The sequence below is a fragment of the Acomys russatus genome, chromosome 19 (assembly GCF_903995435.1).
Source record: "Acomys russatus chromosome 19, mAcoRus1.1, whole genome shotgun sequence".
NCBI classification, from domain to species: domain Eukaryota; kingdom Metazoa; phylum Chordata; class Mammalia; order Rodentia; family Muridae; genus Acomys; species Acomys russatus.
In genome coordinates this window covers 41,906,016-41,923,492 of record NC_067155.1, presented here as the reverse complement: position 1 = coordinate 41,923,492, position 17,477 = coordinate 41,906,016, and the positions used below count along the sequence as shown (strand labels likewise).

Below are 17,477 nucleotides of genomic sequence, written 5' to 3'. Positions count from 1 at the left end.
GTGAGCTTCTGGAACTTTCTTTCCATCTGCAGTGTAGGGGATATGGGATCAACCATGTAGGTACCAAAGGGGGAAGAGGCTCAGATTTGGAGGATCCCACCCTCCCCCAAACACAGGCCTTCAGTTGCCTCTGGGTGGTCAGCGGGTAACATTGGATTTTTCTGAGACAAGCCCAGAACCCTACTCTTACCTAGGGGACAGCAGAGCCTTATCTTTCATCTATATGAATATTTTACATGTGTACCTGGGGCCCTCAGAGGTTGGGAAGAGTGGGTCGGATCCCCTGCAACTGGATTTATGGATGGTTTTTAGCCCCAGCGTGGGTGCCAGAAACCAGCTCCACTTTCTCCTCTGCACAAGCAACAAATGCTTTTAACCACTGCGTCATCTCTCCAGCTCCCAGATCTTGTTTTTAAGTTTTAAGACAGGATCTTGCCCACCTTTAATGCCAGCACTTGGGAGGCAGAGGCAGGTGGATCACTGTGAGTTCGAGGCCAGCCTGGTCTACACAGTGAGTCTAGGACAGCCAAGGCTACACAGAGAAACCCTGTCTCAAAAGCAAAAAAACAAAAAACGGAAAGAAAAAAAGACAGGGTCTTATTAGGTAACCATGGCTGTTTTGGAACTTACAGGGTAGACCAGGCTGACTTCAAATTCACAAGAGATCTGCCTGCTCTGCTTCTCGGGTGCTTGGATTAAACGGGAGCACCACATGCCTGGCTGTTTCTGTCTGTCTGTCATGTGGGTACAGTTGTCCGCGGAGGCCAGAAGAGGGTGTAGATCCTCTGGACCTGGAATTATAGGTGGTTCCGCGCTCCCAGTGTGGGTTATAGAAATCAAGCTCAAGGGGGCTGGAGAGATGGCTCAGTGGTTAAGAGTCCTGAGTCTAATTCCCAGTAACCTCATGGTGGTTCATAGCCCTCTATAATGTGATCTGATGCCCTCTTCTGTTGTGCACGTGTACATGCAGGCAGAATACTGTATATATTTAATAAAAAATCTAATACAAAGAAACCAAGCTCAGGCCCTCTGGAAGAGCAGTACATGCTCTTGACCACTGAGCCATCTCTCCAGCCCCTTAAACAAGGGAGGGGGGCACTTGTGTGCCTGAGCGTGTGTACATGTGTGGGGAGAGCCAAGGACAAGGCTTTGGGCCTCACAGTCTGCCTTGTTCAAGGCAGTCAAGGTCTTTTGTTCACTGTGTACAGCTGACCCATGAGTTCCAGAGAATTCTGACCATATCTGGCTTCACATGGGCTCTGGGAATCTTCAGGCCTCATTTGCATGGCAGGAATTGTCCTGCCAGGGAGCCAAGGTCTCAGATCTGGTCCTCGGGAGGTGCCACTCCAGGGCCTTACACCCCTTGCCCTCCCTGTTGTGCCATGTTGAGGTGCAGTCTCCCTTTTAGGGTTCACAGAATGTAACCATCAAATAGCCTGGTGGACACCACACACCCCAGAGCCTAAGGCCCCCAAGTGCTAAGCTGTTGAACAGTTCCCACCTGAGGCAAGGGGCCAAGGCCTGAGGCAGTAGATACCTCAAACTCTCATTCCCAACCCTGCAGGAAGACATGACATGTAAGATGAGTCCCCATTCAAGGACCCATCTGTGCCCTTAGCAAGTCACCAGAATGCTTTTTGTCCATTCCAGTTCCTTCTTGGGAGCCGTGCAGTGGTCCCCAACAGAGGAACCCTAGAGCCACAACCAATTACTTAGAAAGTAATTTAATGAATTTAGGACAAAATAAAACATCCTTAGAAAATTTTTTCTTTTTGGCTTTTTAACAGATTTTTGCTGTGTAGCCCAGACTGGCCTGGAACTTTCCATCTTATCTCAGCCTCTGGGGAGGGTGTTGGGAATACAGGATCTGGGCTGCCAAACCCAGATTCCCCAGAACTCTTTTAGTGAAAAAATATTTTGAGAGCTTTCGAGCTTTTTAAAAGTACTATGTTGCTTGCTGCTGAGGTAAACAGTTCAATCTAGAAAATTCCTCAGAGGCAAGTCCTGGGTTGGACAGCTTCCAACCTCCGAACAGAGTGGGTAGCCAGGGCCGTCTGCAGGACTGGATGCAGGTGCGGGTGGCCAGGGCCGTCTGCAGGACTGGATGCAGGTTCAGTCGGCCGGGCTCTCCACTTGATTAGATGCAGCACCCTCAGAAGCGGGGCTTGCGCTTGCGGCCGGTGTACTGGGTGTCAGGTCTGACCTCCCTGCAGACGAAGAACAGACCCAGGAGAGTGAAGAGCTCTGGCACCTCAGGTGCAGATGACTTCCTGGCGGCCACAGCATCACCCTCCCTGCCTGCCGTCCACACCCAGCTGGTACTCACTTGCCCTGGCGCCTGCGCCTCTCCTTCTTCTCTAGGACCCACTCCCGGCTCTTCTTCACCAGGTCCCGCCGCGCCTTCTTGTGTGGAGCCCTGGCCAGAGACAGAAGAGGATGACTAAGGTGTGCACGGAGCAGCCCTGGGGCCCCTTCTCCCATTTTGTAATCTCCACTCTGGACACCTCCACAACAGGACTTCTGGGTGTAGTCCCTGCCTCTGTAAGGTATCACTGGGTAGATGGCCTTGCGTCTGGCACACACCTTACGCAGGGTGACGCCAGGAAGGAGAAACTCAAGAGCCTGGTAGTGCCTAAGGACAGCCATGGTACCTGCACAGTCCAATGCTGCCACTTAAGGTCCCCATCGGGACTGGGATTCAGTGAGCCTAGCAGAAGCCGGTGTCGCCCATCCCCACCCCCGCCCCCACTCCAGCTTCTGTCAATGTCTGAGGCCGGAAAACAAGGCTGCCCGCTTATGGCAGTCCTGACGAAGATGCCCCTCACAGGCTGATCTTGGCCTCCAGCCCTGGCTAAGGAGGAACGTGATCCCCACAGCCCAATGGACGAGAGGCCAGGGAAGAGAGGGAGCTTGCTCTCCCACCCACAGCCTCATTTCCTTTGGCTGCCGGGATGAAGTGATCGAGACTAGCTTGAAGGAGAGCTGCCAGCGGTACAGACTGAGGCCCCTGGGTGCAGGCAAGAGCCATGACCTAGCCTTGCTGGACCCTGAACTTGGAGGGCCAGAGCAGAGGCCCAAAAGTTACCCAGCGTCTGGGATGTGTGCAGCCACTCAGGCCACTAGGCAAGAAGGCAGGCCATGTGAGGCTGGAAGGGAGCCATGGGAGGAAGGGAAGGATACCCATGTTGGTCTGGAAGCCAGGGAGGAGCCTGGCCTCCTATGTGGGCAGGTGAATAACAGAGATCAGTGAGGTCAGTTTCAGCAGCACAGTGACACACCGCCATGCACACTGCAGGGGGTGGAAAGATGCCTTGTGACAAGGATCTGGCAGGCCCCAGCTGCCAGGAAGAAGACAAGGAGGAAAGGAAGGGAGTGAGTGGAGTGAGGAAAAAAGGGAAGAGGGCTGGAATAGCCCAGAAGAGCAGGGATGGGGCTGACAAGCATTCCCTCATATGAGACTTGTGTGATGCTGAGCGACCCTAAGATGCATGGACAGGGCTGGATGCCTTGTCCTTCCTTTGCAGAGCTGAAAAGAAGCATCTAGAAGAATCCCAAAGCTCAGTGGAGAGTGAGCTAAGAAAGGACTGTGAGTGGACAAGGGTCAGAGGCCAGGTGCAGTCAGAGGTTACTGCAGACATGGAAATCCTTCCAAAGATTACAAGCAACACTGTAGGGACAGAGTGTAAAAGGACACAAAATGCGAGCTACTAAATGTTGGGGTAGATTGTATAAAGTGTGTCTGTATATTTGTTGGTTGCTAAACTGGCAGAGAGCTCAGTACTAGCTGGATCCTGGCACTGCTATTTCTTTTTTTTTTTTTTTTTTTTTTTTTTTTTTTTTTCCGAGACAGGGTTTCTCTGTGTAGCCTTGGCCATCCTGGACTCACTTTGTAGACCAGGCTGGCCTCGAACTCACAGCGATCCGCCTGCCTCTGCCTCCCGAGTGCTGGGATTAAAGGCGTGCGCCACCACGCCCGGCTCGGCACTGCTATTTCTATGGGCCGTCACTGGTCTCATATTCTGTAAACATTCGTCCTCCCACATTTCCCTATTGGATGGAATTAAGAGCTGATGGCCGATAGCTAAGCAGGAAGTGGAGGGTGGAACTTCCAGGAGAGAGGTCTCTGGGAGGAAGAAAGCAAAGGCAAGAGATTGGCAGGGGCACAGGAATGACTGTGCAGAGAGAAAGAACTAGTCACGTGGTGGCCATGGGCTTGAACAGTCAGGATAAAGTTAGATGACGTGGCTGGGAGTCAGCCCAGCAAAAGGCCTAAGGTTTGTTTTTGTTTTTGGCTTTTCGGGACAGAGTTGTTTCTCCGTGTAGCCTTGGCTGTCCTGGACTCACTTTGTAGACCAGGCTGGCCTCGAACTCACAGCGATCTGCCTGCCTTTGCCTCCTGAGTGCTGGGATTAAAGGCGTGCGCCACCACTGCCTGGGGCAAAAGGCCTAAGCTTTAAATATTAATAAATCTCGTGTCTTATTTAAAGCACTGGTGGGTCCGAGAAGTCCCACTACACAAAGTCATGGAGGTGGAAAGGGATGGGGAAGTGCCCACAGGCACCGGGAGCGACGGGGAAATGCCATGTGGAACCTGCTTCTTCTCACAGTGAAACAGAAACCAGGGCAGGTGAGATGGCTCAGAGGGTAGAGGAGCTTACTGTGTCGTGGGAGTCTGGGCCCTGACCCTTGCCCACTCATGTCCTCTCAGCTCCCCTGCTCGTTCTCCACTGAGCTTTGGGACTCTTCTAGATGTCTCTACTCGGCTTCGCAGAGGAAGGACAAGGCATCCCACGTCTCTTAGGGCCCCTTGTCCTCACACTGGGTCTGTAAGCTGGGCTGTATTGAATGGCTTGAGTGGCCGTTCTCATCTGTGAGGAGCTGTGTGGAGATGAGGATACAGGAGCCAGGGAAGGCTGAGGCCCAGGCCCTAGGTGAAAGTGGCTGAGGGGTGGTGGTACGGTGGACAGGAGGACCCTGCCAACCTCCTGTCAAGAAGGAGCTATGGCACTGTGGCTGCCCCAGTGCCTGGCCTGGGGAGGAGGCAGACACAGCCCAAGAGGCATATCTGGTCCTTACCTCTCACTGGTGAAAGTGGATTCAGTGGCCTGGTCTGCATCCTGACTTTCAGTCAGCCCCTGTAGGGGACAAAACTCTTCAGTTACCCTGGAGCTCACTGCCCCAACATAGAAACACCCACATCCAGGCCAGAGTAAGCCCAGCAGGCCTGAAAGCTAGGACTTGCAAAATTCTCAGACAGCGGGGTTCTGTGTGCAGGGGACTGGGGAACCCTGACCACCACAGCCCTCCCAGCACGCTCTTGGGAAAACAAGGCCCGGCCTGGAAGCCCAAGGCTCTTACCTTTGGCAGGGAGGTGGAAGGCCCAGAAAACAGACAGAGGTAGAACCTGAAATGAGAGAGAGCAACCCGAAGCCTGCCTCACAAGGCCCAGCAGGGAGAGGAGTCTCTGCCCTGATCTTTTTTTTTTTTTAAATAATTTTTTAAAGCTTTATTTATTATGTACACAATACTCTGCCTGCATGTACACCTGAAGAGGGCATCAGATCACATTGTAGGTAGTTGTGAGCCACCATGTGGTTGCTGGGAATTGAACCCAGGACTTCTGGAAGAGCAGTCAGTGCTCTTAACCTCTGAGCCATCTCTCCATCCGCCCCTGTTCTGCATCTTTGGTGACCCTGCCCACCTACCCAACATTCCTCTGTCTACTGTAGCCTGAAAGGGCCCCTTCGTTGTGTACAGCCCTTGGTCCCAGCCCTGTGTATGTACACACACATGGAAGTCAGAGGTCAACCTCTACGGTCACTCCTCAAGACACTGCCCAGCTCATTCTTTTGACAGGGTCTCTTACTAGCCTAGTAGGTTAGGCTGCCTAGCCAATGACTCTACAGAGATCTGCCTATCTCCATCTACCCAGCGCCAGGGTTACAAGAAAGCACCACCATGCCTGGCTTCTTGTTGTTGTTTGTTTGTTTGTTTTAATTTTATTTCATGTATATGGATGTTCTGTCTGCATTTACACCTGAACACCAGAACAGGGCACTGGATCCTATAGGACTACAGTGATAGACAGTTGTGAGCTGCCATGTGGGTGCTGGGAATTGAACTCAAGAGCACTGGAAGGCAGCCAGTGCTCTTAACCACTGAGCCATCTCTCCAGCCATTGTTTTTGCTTTTTGAGACAGGGTTTCTCTGTGTAGCCCTGGCTATGCTGGAACTCACTCTGTAGACTAGACTGGCCTCGAACTCACAGCGATCTGCCTGCCTCTGCCTCCCGAGTGCTGGGATTAAGGACATGCACCATCACCCAGCACGCCTGGCCCCACATAGGTTCTGGAAACGGGAATCCAGGCCCTCATGCTTGCCATCAGCCCAGCGCCCGGCACTTACTTCTTTGCCTTGGCGCTGTTGGGGAAGTCCACTACCACGCCGCCAGTGAAGCCTGCCCTCGTGGCCTGGACTGTGATCAGCTCCAGCTGAAGAGAGGGGCCAGGGGAATGGGTGGGGTGATGGGGCAGGAGAGACAGAAGTGAGAGATGTCCTCAGCCCTCAGTGGTCAGAATCTGAAGCATATTCTAGCCAGACAGTTCCAACTCAGAAGCTGGGAAAGCCATGGAGGCAGCATGAGAGCAGCACCTGGTCGCAGCGGCCCCACCCTGAGGGAGGATCAGAGCAAAGCAGTTCTGCTCCAGGCACCCATCTCTAGGCCCTCAGGAAACGAGTGCCGCCAACAAGACCAGACTCCCTTCTCTTGCTGCGGAACAGTCACCATCACCGTCATAGGCCTAACAGGGCAGAACTGCTGAGGCCGTCCTCTCGCCTGTCCCCCTCTACCTGCTGCATTCTGGAACTGAGTAACATCGCAGTATTTCCTGACACCATGCTATCTGTTTTCACTTTTCTCACTCAGTGCTGGGGATGGGGGCCAGGTCCTCATGAACGCTAGATGAGCACATGGCTACTGAGCCACACCTCCAGCGTCCCCGCCACCTCATCTATCAGCAGAAGATCAGCCTCCCCTACAGAGACAGTCCCTCTCAGGGAGCCATCTGGGATCACAGAGCTACCACTAGGATGCCCATTCCCTTTTTTCCCCACCAGGCAGCATGAGTTCCTTGCTCCCTCATGGTGCCCTGTGGCAAGAAGACAGCTGGACAGAGAGAACTGTTCTACACTGTCCCCTCCCTGCGGCTCTATCCACCTGCTCACCTGCTCCGAGTTCTCAGGGTATAGCTGCAGGACGGCACGTGCCCCACGGACCTGTAAGCAACAGAGATGCCACGAATGTGTAAGTGCCCTGTGGAATTCATGACCATGGCACTCCCTCCCTCACTAAACCTTTGTGGAGCTCCCGTCACAGGCAAGGCACCACTCTTACGGCTCAAAGTACTAATATGAACGAAAAGACTCCTTAGTTTGTGGGGCACACGCTGGTAAAGCTGGCATCTAACTTATAGTTGTGGTTTGGTGGTAGAAAGAAAAAAATTGGGGCCAGGTGGTGCGTGCCTGTAACCTAAGCCTTTGGGAGGCAGAGGCAGGAGGATTGCCACATGCTCAAGCCCAGCCTGGTCTAAACAGTAAGTCCCTGTCTCAAAACGAGACAGGCACAAAAATAACCGGGTAAGTGCTGGGATTAAAGGCGTTGGCTCAGGGGTGGAGCGCACTGGCTGCTCCGTTGAAGGACCTGGCGCCCATTCCCAGCACTCATGTGGCAGCTCACAGCTGTCTGTGACCCCAGATCCAGGACATGATGTGCCTTCTCTGACCCCTGCAAGCGTGGATGTGGTACACACACATACACGCAGACAAAACATTCATACATGTATATAACAAAGTAAGACAAAAAAGGAAAAAGGTCTATGTCACAATGCCTGGCAATGAACTTTGTTTTGTTTTTTCACTTTTTTTTTTTGAGACAGGGTTTCCCTGTGTAGCCCTAGCTGTCTTGACCTCAGTCTGTAGCCCAGGCTGGCCTCGAACTCAGAGATTCACCTGCTTCTGCCTCCCAAGTGCTAGGATTAAAGGCGTGCGCCACCACCGCCTGACTCTGATTTTTTAAATTAGAAAAGAAGGCAGTGAAGGGAGCTGCAGAGGACACGGGCACTCTGGCAGGTGGTCCCCGTGTGTGAGACATGATGTCTCCGTCGTCACTCAACTAAGTGTCTCAGATGTTGACTGTGGCGCCCCTGTGCTTGACCACGTGTCAGCGTTTTGCACCTGGGCTTTTTTCTTTCGCATTTTTAAGGCATCTCTGGTTGACTCTGAACTTCCTGTGTAGTCAAAGCTGGCCTTGAACTCCCAACTCTCCAGTCCCTGCCTCCAAGTGTTAGGATTCCAGGTCTATACCACCACATCCTATCTGAGTCTCAACAGATTATGTGTTCCTTTCTTAGCAGCCTTCCTCTCATGGGACCCCGTCAACTTCATCCTCCAACTTGCAACGCATGAAGGAGAAATGACAGACAGACAGACATGCATAAGAGGAGAGCTTATACTCACAAGGACAGAGTACAGGGAAGAGAAGAAGTGGTAGAGGCGCCTGGCAGGGACATCCGACTTCTTGTTTGCATTGCAGAGCCACTGCACGGCAGAGATGCTGGAAAGAAAGGGACCCAGTCAGAGGCAACGATGTCCTCCCCAAAGGCCTCCGCCATTAGCTACCATAATCTGCTGCCTATAGCTCCCACCCTGCAGAGGACAGTCCACTCTTGGTCACGTCTTTGCAACACACAACCAGTCAGGGCAACTTTCACTTCCTTCATTGATTCCAGGAAAATGTTCTCAACCAATGACTGTGCCTGTCTCCTGGTGCCAAGACTGTTATTGCCCCTTCATTCTCTTCCACCTATCAAAGGAAATCTACCAAACAGCACTTACACCAGCCACTCATCGCCCCTCTTACATCCTTCTGCTGTTTCTATTCAGGCACTTAAAATCCCCCAGATCCCAAACCTTCTGCAGCTGCATTTTTCACTTCTGGCCCACCCCTACTCACTGCTTTGCACACCCAGCCACAGAATGCCGTACTACTGGCCTGGCATGAGCAAGGCCTTCAGTATGCTCTCCAACACCACAAAACAAAACCAACACTTCAGCCAGGAGGTGGACACCTTTAGTTCCAGCACTCAGGAGGGAGATGCAGGTGGATCGCTGTGAGTCCACATAGGGAGTTCAGGACAGACAGGGCTACATAGTGAGATCCTGTATTTATTTATTTATTTATTTATTTATTTATTTATTTATTTATTTATTTATTTATTTATTTTAACGGATCAGACTTTATTGGTTCAACAAGAGGCAAAAGGAAACGTTAACCATCATTTGGGGAGCGTCATCCACAGACGAGAAAGCCAGCTTTCCGAGATCCTGTCTTTAAAAACAAAGCCTCTATCTCTCTCTGACATACAACTCCACATGCCAGAAGCTTCATATGTCTTTCTTCCTTCCCCTCCCCCCACATCTGGCTGCTTCATATTTATTAAACATTATTAACTTTGAGCCAGGCTCTGCCTCAACTCATGGTGCAGAGGATGAGCTTGCTCTTCTCCTTTTTCTGGGCTTTTTTGAGACAGGGTTTCTTTGTGTAGCTTTGGCTGTTCTGGACTCGTTTTGTAGACCAGGCTGGCCTCAAACACAGAGATCTGCCTATCTTTGCCTTCCGAGTGCTGGGATTACAGGAGTACACAGCAACAGTTGATATTTCTCTTTTTAAAAAAGATTTATTTATTATAAACACAGTGTTCTGCCTGCATGTACACCAGAAAGAGAGCACCAGATCTCATTATAGATGGTTGTGAGCCACTGTGTGGTTGCTGGGAATTGAACTCAGGACCTCTGGAAGAATAGCCAGTGCTCTTCGCCTCTGAGCCATGTCTCCAGCCTCCCATATTTCATATTTCTAACAGTAATTCCAATACTCCAAAGCCGGTTATTAAAGTTCAGGGGCTGGAGAGATGGTTCTGTGATTAGGAACACTTGCTACTCCCGCAGGACACAGGTTCAGTTCCCAGCACCCACACAATAGCTGGCGAGCATCTCCAGTTTCAGGGGATTGGCCACTGTCCTCGAGCCACCACAGGGACCGGGACACACATACTCAGGCCAACACTCACATAAAATGAGAGCTTGTATGAAACAGAAGGTGGACAGTGTCTGAGGACTGAACTCGAGGGGCTCTCTTGCCTCGGCTGTCTGTGCCAACACACACAACAATGTGCACACACAACCATCCTTTTGTTTGGTAGCTTTTGTTTTTGTTTTCGTCAAGACAGGGTTTCTCTGTGTAGCCTTGGCTGTCCTGGATTCACTTTGTAGACCAGGCTGGCCTCGAACTGACATTGATCCGCCTGCCTCTGCCTCCCGAGTGCTGGGATTAAAGGCGTGTGCTGCCACGCCCGGCACAACTGTTCTTTTTAGCAGACTTTGTCCTTATAGATCTCAAAGTCTCAGAATGGGTCCGTTTGTTTAATTACACTTATTTACTATGTGCGCGTACTGGTTCGCGTATGGAAGACAGATAAAGATTTTCAAGAATCTTCTTTCTCACCACCATGTGTGTTCAGGATGTCAAACTCTGGTTCGTCAGGCTTGGTACCGAGCATCTGTAATCACCGGGCCAGCTCACAGGCCCAAAACACGTAACTTTTACAATACCATATAATGACTGCTATCCAGCTGGGTTGAGGAAACACTGGTCTATGAAATTAAAAGTAGGAGAGCCCAGCCAGGCGTGGTGACATACGCCTTTAATCCCAGCACTGGGGAGGCAGTGGAGGGTGGATTGCTGGGAATTCAAGGCCAGCCTGATCTACAAAGTGAGTCCAGGACAGCCAAGGCTACACAGAGAAACCCTGTCTTGAAAAACAAACAAACAAACAAAAGTGAAGACCCTTACCTGATGCAGCCATCGAAAGAGCCTGGTCTGAAAGGGATTCCCTGGCCCATGTCCCCTAGCAGCAGGTCTCCTTCTGTGTCTCGGTCCAAGGCGGCATCTACATTGGAGGAAAAGAAAGTGTGGGCACAGCTGGTGTGGTGGGCCGGCCAGCCCGTGACCTCGGCAACAGGGAGGCCGAGGCAGGAGTATCCCAAACTGGGGACTGGCCTGGGCAATACAGAAAGACCTTACCTCAAACAACCAAAAATCCAACTTAGCCACATCATATTCAAGAGAGGACAGTCACCTTGGTACAGGACAGGGCACGCTTACCTAACATGGCAGAGCTGATGTCGATGCCCACCCAATAGTGTCCCTCATCTGAGATGTAATCCCCACTCAATCCAGAACCACAGCTGGAAGAAACAAAAAAACAGGGGCTCACAAACTGAACAGCAGGGGCACTCCATCCTAACCCAGATAACTGGACCTAGGGCCCCAGAACCTCACCCTATGTCCAGCAGGTAAGAGGGCTGACCCTCCGGCAAACTGAGGAGCTCCAACGCTCGCTCGGTCATCTTGGTCTGGATGTCAATCATCCGTGAGCTAGGAAGTAGGGAAACACCAGAATGGTTATAGAATTCTAGGTTGTATTTCTCTTAAACCAAACGAGTCAGGAGAGTAAGAAAAGGAATCATCAGGTAGGGGTACTTTTTCTAACACTTTTAAAAATTTATTTCATTTACTGTGTGTGTGTGTGTGTGTGTGTGTGTGTGTGTGTCAGAGGCCAACTTGATCAATTTGGTTCACTTCTTCCAACACAAGTTCTAGGTATTAAACTCAGTCAAGAAGCTTGGGGATTATGTCCTGAGCTATCTCCCCAGCCCTTGATCAACATTTTAAACTTACAATTCTAACCAGAAATCAACAAACTAAAATGCACTTATTAATCTTAGTCCTGTGATGGGCATAGATGCTCCCACAAAATTCCACTCAAAAGGCTGAGACAAGGTTAAGAATTTAGGGCCAACCTGGGCAAGACCCTGCCTCCAAACAACACCAATAAAGTAGTCCCAAAAGTAGTATATCATTTTATTGTACAAATATTTTATTAAACTATATATATAAATTAAAATTTATCTTATATGCTTTTTGTGTTTTGCATGCATATCTGTGTGAGAGGGTCAGATCTTGGAGTTGGAGATAGGTATGAACTGCCAACTGGGTGCTGGGAATTGAACCCGGGTCCTCTGGAAGAGCATTCAGTGCTCTTAACCACTGCGCCATCTCTCCAGCCCTTGTGCACCAATTTTAAGTGCACTAGCTGACAAGCCGATAAAGAGAGCAAACCACTCAACAAAGGACCAGTCAGTGAGTATTTACAACTCCACTGGACTTTCGTGTCTTATTCCTTAGGAATGTGTGCTCTCCAAGAGTCACCTGCCATTGGGCTGGAGAGATGGCTCACTGGTTAAGAGCACTGACTGCTCTTCCAGAGGACCTTCAATTCCCAGCACCCACATGGCAGCTCACAACTGTTTGTAATTCCAGGATCTAATACCCTCACATAGACATACAGACAAAACAGCAATAAAAATAAAATTAAAAAAAAAAATCACCTGCCAAACTCCCATATACAAAGATCATCCACCAATGCACAAGGGTTAGAGCTGTGGCTCAGTGGTAGAGTACTTGCCTAACATACAAGAGGCCCTAAATTCAATCTACAGCACCTCCAAAAAACCCAGAAAGATTCACCTCGGTGGTAAATGTGTGTTCTAGGCCATACATTCCATCCCCAGCAACCAGAAAACGAAAGCCTTATAGCATCGGTGGCCCTGAGAAATATAATATAAGGCAGGCCCCAGGTGTGGTCCAGACCTCCACAGAACCAGAACCCGGGAAGCAGAGGCAAGTGTATCTCTGTGAGTTTGAGTCCAGCCAGGGCTATATAGTGAGACTGTATCAAAAAGGAGATGGCGATGTGGGGGTGGGGGGGTGGGGGGGGGGTAAATAGAAGAGCACAGCAGTGCATGCCTGTAATCTCAGTGTGCAGAGGGAGTCACTACAAGTGAGACCAGACTGGGCTACATAACATGACCTTATCTTAAAAAAAAAAAAAAAAAAAAAGAAAGAAAGAAAGAAAGAAAGAAAGAAAGAAGCTGGGCAGGTGGTAGCATCACACGCCTTAATCCTAGCACTTGGGAGGCAAGAGTTCGGAGGATCTCTATGAGTTCAAGGCCAACCTGGTCTACAAATAAAGTCCAGGACAGCCAAGGCTACAAAGAGAAACCCTGTCTTGAAAAACAAAACAAAACAAAAGGAAAAACCATAATCAATTTATTTAACCACGTATAGTAAATAATTATTTTTACGCCAATATACTCAAAGTATCATTTCAAAATGTAATCAACATAAAATTGTGAGATGTGGTTTGTGTGTGTGTGTGTGTTTCAATTTCTTCACATTAGGTCATTCAAACTCATAAAATCTTAATAGCTAGCTACTGGCTGCCATATTGGACATAAGAGCCACACCTGATGTTTCCAAAATCCATAGTAAATCATCACACATAATAGTTTCCATAGAGTTGTACATGCTGGACTGTGCCTGTAATTTTACCCCTTGTAAGGTGGAGATAGGTGGGTCAGAAATTCAGTCACCTCCGATATATGAAAAAATGAAGAACATCCGAGGTTATATAAGGCCATGTTTCAAGCCAACAAAACCAAATAAATTATCATGTAGAGGATTTAGACATTATTTATGCTAATGGTTGCCATGACAATTCAATGCAACCATGTATTTAAAAAGGATCACAATAAGCCTATAATGAGTACATCCTCCTTCCTAATAATACTGATTCCTTTCTGGGGGTGTAGCTTAATGGTAGAGTGCTTTTCAGAATCTTTCAGTGAACTGCTAGGGGTGGGGCCCAAAGCTAAAACGTCTGCCCAGAATCCCCAAGTGAGGGCCTGGAGGTGTGGCTCACTGACAAAGCACCTACACAATATGACAGTACCCTACTTGTATCCTCTAACCACTATCTACTTCACATATTTAAAACACATTGTCAAGCGACCTAGTGTAAACTGGAGATGAATTAATGTGTGTACCACACTGGTACTGGAGTACCAAGATCTCTCCAGGAATTCAATGGTTTAAAGTTCACTTTACCGGTGACAGAACGGCATTTACTCAGGTCCCTCCTTTCCCCCAACTCCTAAATTCTACATGTTTTCCAAGCGACGCCCAGAATCGGGGCGACTTGCCAATCCCGACCCACCAATACCGCTCAACAGCCATGCCCTCCTCACTTGCGAACGTATTTCCGGGCTTCATTCTGATCATAAAACTGTTGGGAAGAAAAAAATACGTGGGATAAGAAGGGAAGAATCCAAAAGTAGTCATTCTAGAAAAAGACCAAAACACGACGGCGCTCTCACCAGCTCTGGCGGTCCGCTGTGTTCGGGTCTCCGGCTACGAGACGCCATCTCTAGGGTACCGCAGCACGCTGGTGCCGGCTAGTCCAAGCGCGATATTTTGACGTCAGCACCAACCTGCGACCGCATCCTAGCGGTGGCTCTAAATTTTCCCCGCTTTTCCTTTTATTTGATTGGCTATAAGGCGGGGGGCGGGGCGCCGCCCAGGATTCTCGGCTTTCATTGGCCGGCTTGGCGCCGCCCGGCACCCGCCGCAACATGGCGGCCGCGCGCTGTCTTGGGTGGCCGCTGTCACCTCTATTGAGATTGTGGCAGGTCCCGGGATTGCCTCAAAATTCAGCCGCGGGCTTGTGCCCTGGGGTGAGGACTTACTCCCGCACCGCCCTCTATGAGCTGCTGGGAGTCCCCTCCACGGCCACACAGGCACAGATCAAAGCGGCGTACTACCGGCAGAGCTTCCTCTACCATCCTGATCGCAATCCTGGGAGCACCGAGGCCGCCGAACGCTTCACACGCATCTCCGAAGCTTATCTGGTCCTGGGCAGCTCCATCCTCCGTCGCAAGTATGACCGAGGTTTGCTCAGCGACCAGGACCTGCGGGGACCCGGTGTCAAGCCCTCTAGGAAGCCCGTGGCGGATCCCACTCCTCCCCGCCCCCGTCCCTATACCCCTCGTACTCACGATGGCTTTCGGTCCTCTCCCGGTGACGGCCGCACTATGTTCGACTTTGACGCCTTCTACCAGGCGCACTACGGAGAACAGCTAGCGAGAGAGCGGCGTCTGCGCGCTCGGAAGGAAGCCCTTCGCAAAAAGCAAGAGGGCAGAACCAACAAGGGTCTCCGCTGGGACGATACCCGAGATGCCACTTTCTTTGTCGTCCTTTTCCTTATCTTCGTCTACGTCGGCTTTCGTATTTAATCGGAGAAAAGGAGGGAAGGGAAATCAGCCCAAGAAACGTGCCTTTCTTGACCCTTGAACTTACTGGTCTTGGATTGAATTGGCTACCTCTAGTGGCATTCTCCTGACCCTCCTAGCACCCTCCAGCCTGTCCGGTGATCAGCACACCCGTCTCCTATGGTCCAGAAAAAGGGGCCTCTTCAGTGGCCAAGAAAGAGGCCCCAGGATAAAGATTGCCGAAAACCAGAAATTGAAGTGCTTTCCAGAGTCCCCTGGATGCCTGCTTGTTTCTAGAAGTTGCCTTCCAGGTGTCAATCCCCGTAACTTGCTCTGGTTTTATCCAGTGAGCAAGATTTGCCCTGTCCCCTGCCACATGTTTGTACCATGGTGCCAAGCTTCCACTGTAACCTTTGAACCGTTCAATACCACTGGTTGATTGTCTGATGCCAAAAAGATTTAATTCTTATGGGCCCTGCATGAAATTTATTTTTCTGTGTTAACGGAAGAGACATGTAGCTCGGTGAGAGAATGCTCGAATGCAACAGCACTGCATTTAGTCCCAGGCTTTGCTGTCTTCTTGCGTCCCCGCTTCTCCACCATGAAAAAAATTGGTGAAAGGTTGCCATTTTTCCTCAGATCTGTTCCACACCACCTAACATCGTTCAGGATGGAGAGAACAAAGCCTTTATGTGTGAGGAATGTATTCGTGTGCCCATATTGATCTGGGGTGTGACCTTGGGGGAAGGTGCTGAGTGTGGGCATAATAGCAGGAAACAAAATGATTTTGTCTTCTGAGGTCTGTCACTATTACTCATATATTCTAGTACACAGTGGTGATGTGGGGTGGCAATGCTCAGGCAGTGTGCCTGTCCTTGGTCTTCCTTTTATTAGCCACTTGCTAAATGTGCAGCTTGTTAACTGACCCGAATGTGGCCCTTGCATCTGCAGGGTTGATCATGGGTGCCACCAAGTCAAATCCTTCTAATGAGCCGTTTGGATTGTGTGAAGATTTTGGGCTTTGGAGTAGCCAGGAATAGAAGAAGGCTCATTGGTCAAGGTAAAGATGAAGTCCAAAGTGTAGTGTAGGCCAGTAATCCAGGGAGGCTGAGGCTGGAGGATTGTGACCAATTACATAGGAAAGCCTGTCTTTAAAAAGACACAAACTAAAGCCGGGCATGGTAAAAACACACCTTTAATCCCAGCACTCCAGAGGCAGAGGCAGGGGGATCTCTGAGTCTGAGGCCAGCTTGGTCTACAGAGTGAGTTCCAGGACAGCCAGAGCTACATAGCGAGATCCTGTCTCAGCAAAAATAAAACAAAACAGAAAAAAGATAAAACAACAACAACAAAAAAGTTAAAAGACTAGGTTCCTTATATGCTGCTGACCAAGTGTTATAATGGTTTTAGTTTTGGGTTTTTTGAGACAGCTCACTGTAGACTACATTGGTCTTGGACTCAGAGATCCACCTGCCTCTGCCTCGCTAAGTGCTGGGATTATAGGCGTGCACCACCTCACCTGGCACTGATTGCTGTTTTGATACAACTGGGTTTCTTCTCATATTTCTGGCAGGTCATTCGCACAGTGTAACTTTGGTCTCTCTCATGGTTCCAGTATTAGTTAGGACAGGACGTGGTAGCATATATATAATCTCAGCATGTAGCAGGCTGAGGCAGGAAGGCCTCCAGCTTAGGGCCGGTCTAGACCATAGTGAGACCCTGTCTCAAGAAAGGTGGAACCTGGGTATGGTGGTGGATACATGTAATTCCAGTGCTGGGGAAACAGAAGCAAAAGGCTCGTTCCCAAGTTTGTGGGCCAACTGGTCTACCTCGTGAGTTTCAGGCTAGCTAGAGCTACTTAGTGAGGCCCTGTTTCAAAAAGAAAAAAGGGGCTAGGCATGGTGGTGCACGCCTGTAATCCCAGCACTCAGGGAAGCAGAGGCAGATGGATTGCTGTGAGTTCAAGGCCAGCCTGGTCTACAAAGTGAGTCCAGGACAGCCAAGGCTGCACAGAGAAACCCTGTCTCAAAAAGCCAGGGGGCGGGGAGTCGGGGTGGAACTATGAAGTGACTCAGTGAGCTAAAGAGTTTGTCTTGTCCCTAAGCCTAACAACCCTGGCGCCTACATAGTAGAAGGAGTGAACTTACTCCTAAAGTTTTCTTTTAACTTCTACATAAGCATAGTAGCATATACATGTTTGCCCATGTGCACCCCGATCCCTCCCACAAGACAAAATAAATAAATATAAATAA

General features: G+C 50.0%; 2 protein-coding genes and 1 non-coding gene across 3 annotated transcripts; 1 reads left to right on the top strand and 2 right to left on the bottom strand.

The window, feature by feature from the left end:
* Positions 1-2,137: 2,137 nt before the first annotated feature.
* On the bottom strand, positions 2,138-14,587 carry Bud23 (BUD23 rRNA methyltransferase and ribosome maturation factor). Its single transcript, XM_051161334.1, has 12 exons — positions 14,335-14,587; positions 14,206-14,243; positions 11,399-11,494; positions 11,222-11,304; positions 10,910-11,006; positions 8,515-8,611; positions 7,225-7,275; positions 6,406-6,491; positions 5,359-5,404; positions 5,077-5,135; positions 2,327-2,416; positions 2,138-2,207 (listed from the first exon to the last, which is right to left on the bottom strand). Exons 1-12 carry the CDS (start codon positions 14,380-14,382, stop codon positions 2,153-2,155), a joined length of 846 nt encoding a protein of 281 aa, XP_051017291.1. The 5' UTR covers positions 14,383-14,587; the 3' UTR covers positions 2,138-2,152.
* Positions 2,762-2,894, bottom strand: LOC127204048 (small Cajal body-specific RNA 20). Its single transcript, XR_007832404.1, has one exon. It is a non-coding gene; the product is annotated as a small Cajal body-specific RNA 20 (non-coding RNA).
* Dnajc30 (DnaJ heat shock protein family (Hsp40) member C30) lies at positions 14,566-15,909 on the top strand. Its single transcript, XM_051161333.1, has one exon. It carries the CDS (start codon positions 14,590-14,592, stop codon positions 15,247-15,249), a length of 660 nt encoding a protein of 219 aa, XP_051017290.1. The 5' UTR covers positions 14,566-14,589; the 3' UTR covers positions 15,250-15,909.
* Positions 15,910-17,477: the final 1,568 nt, after the last annotated feature.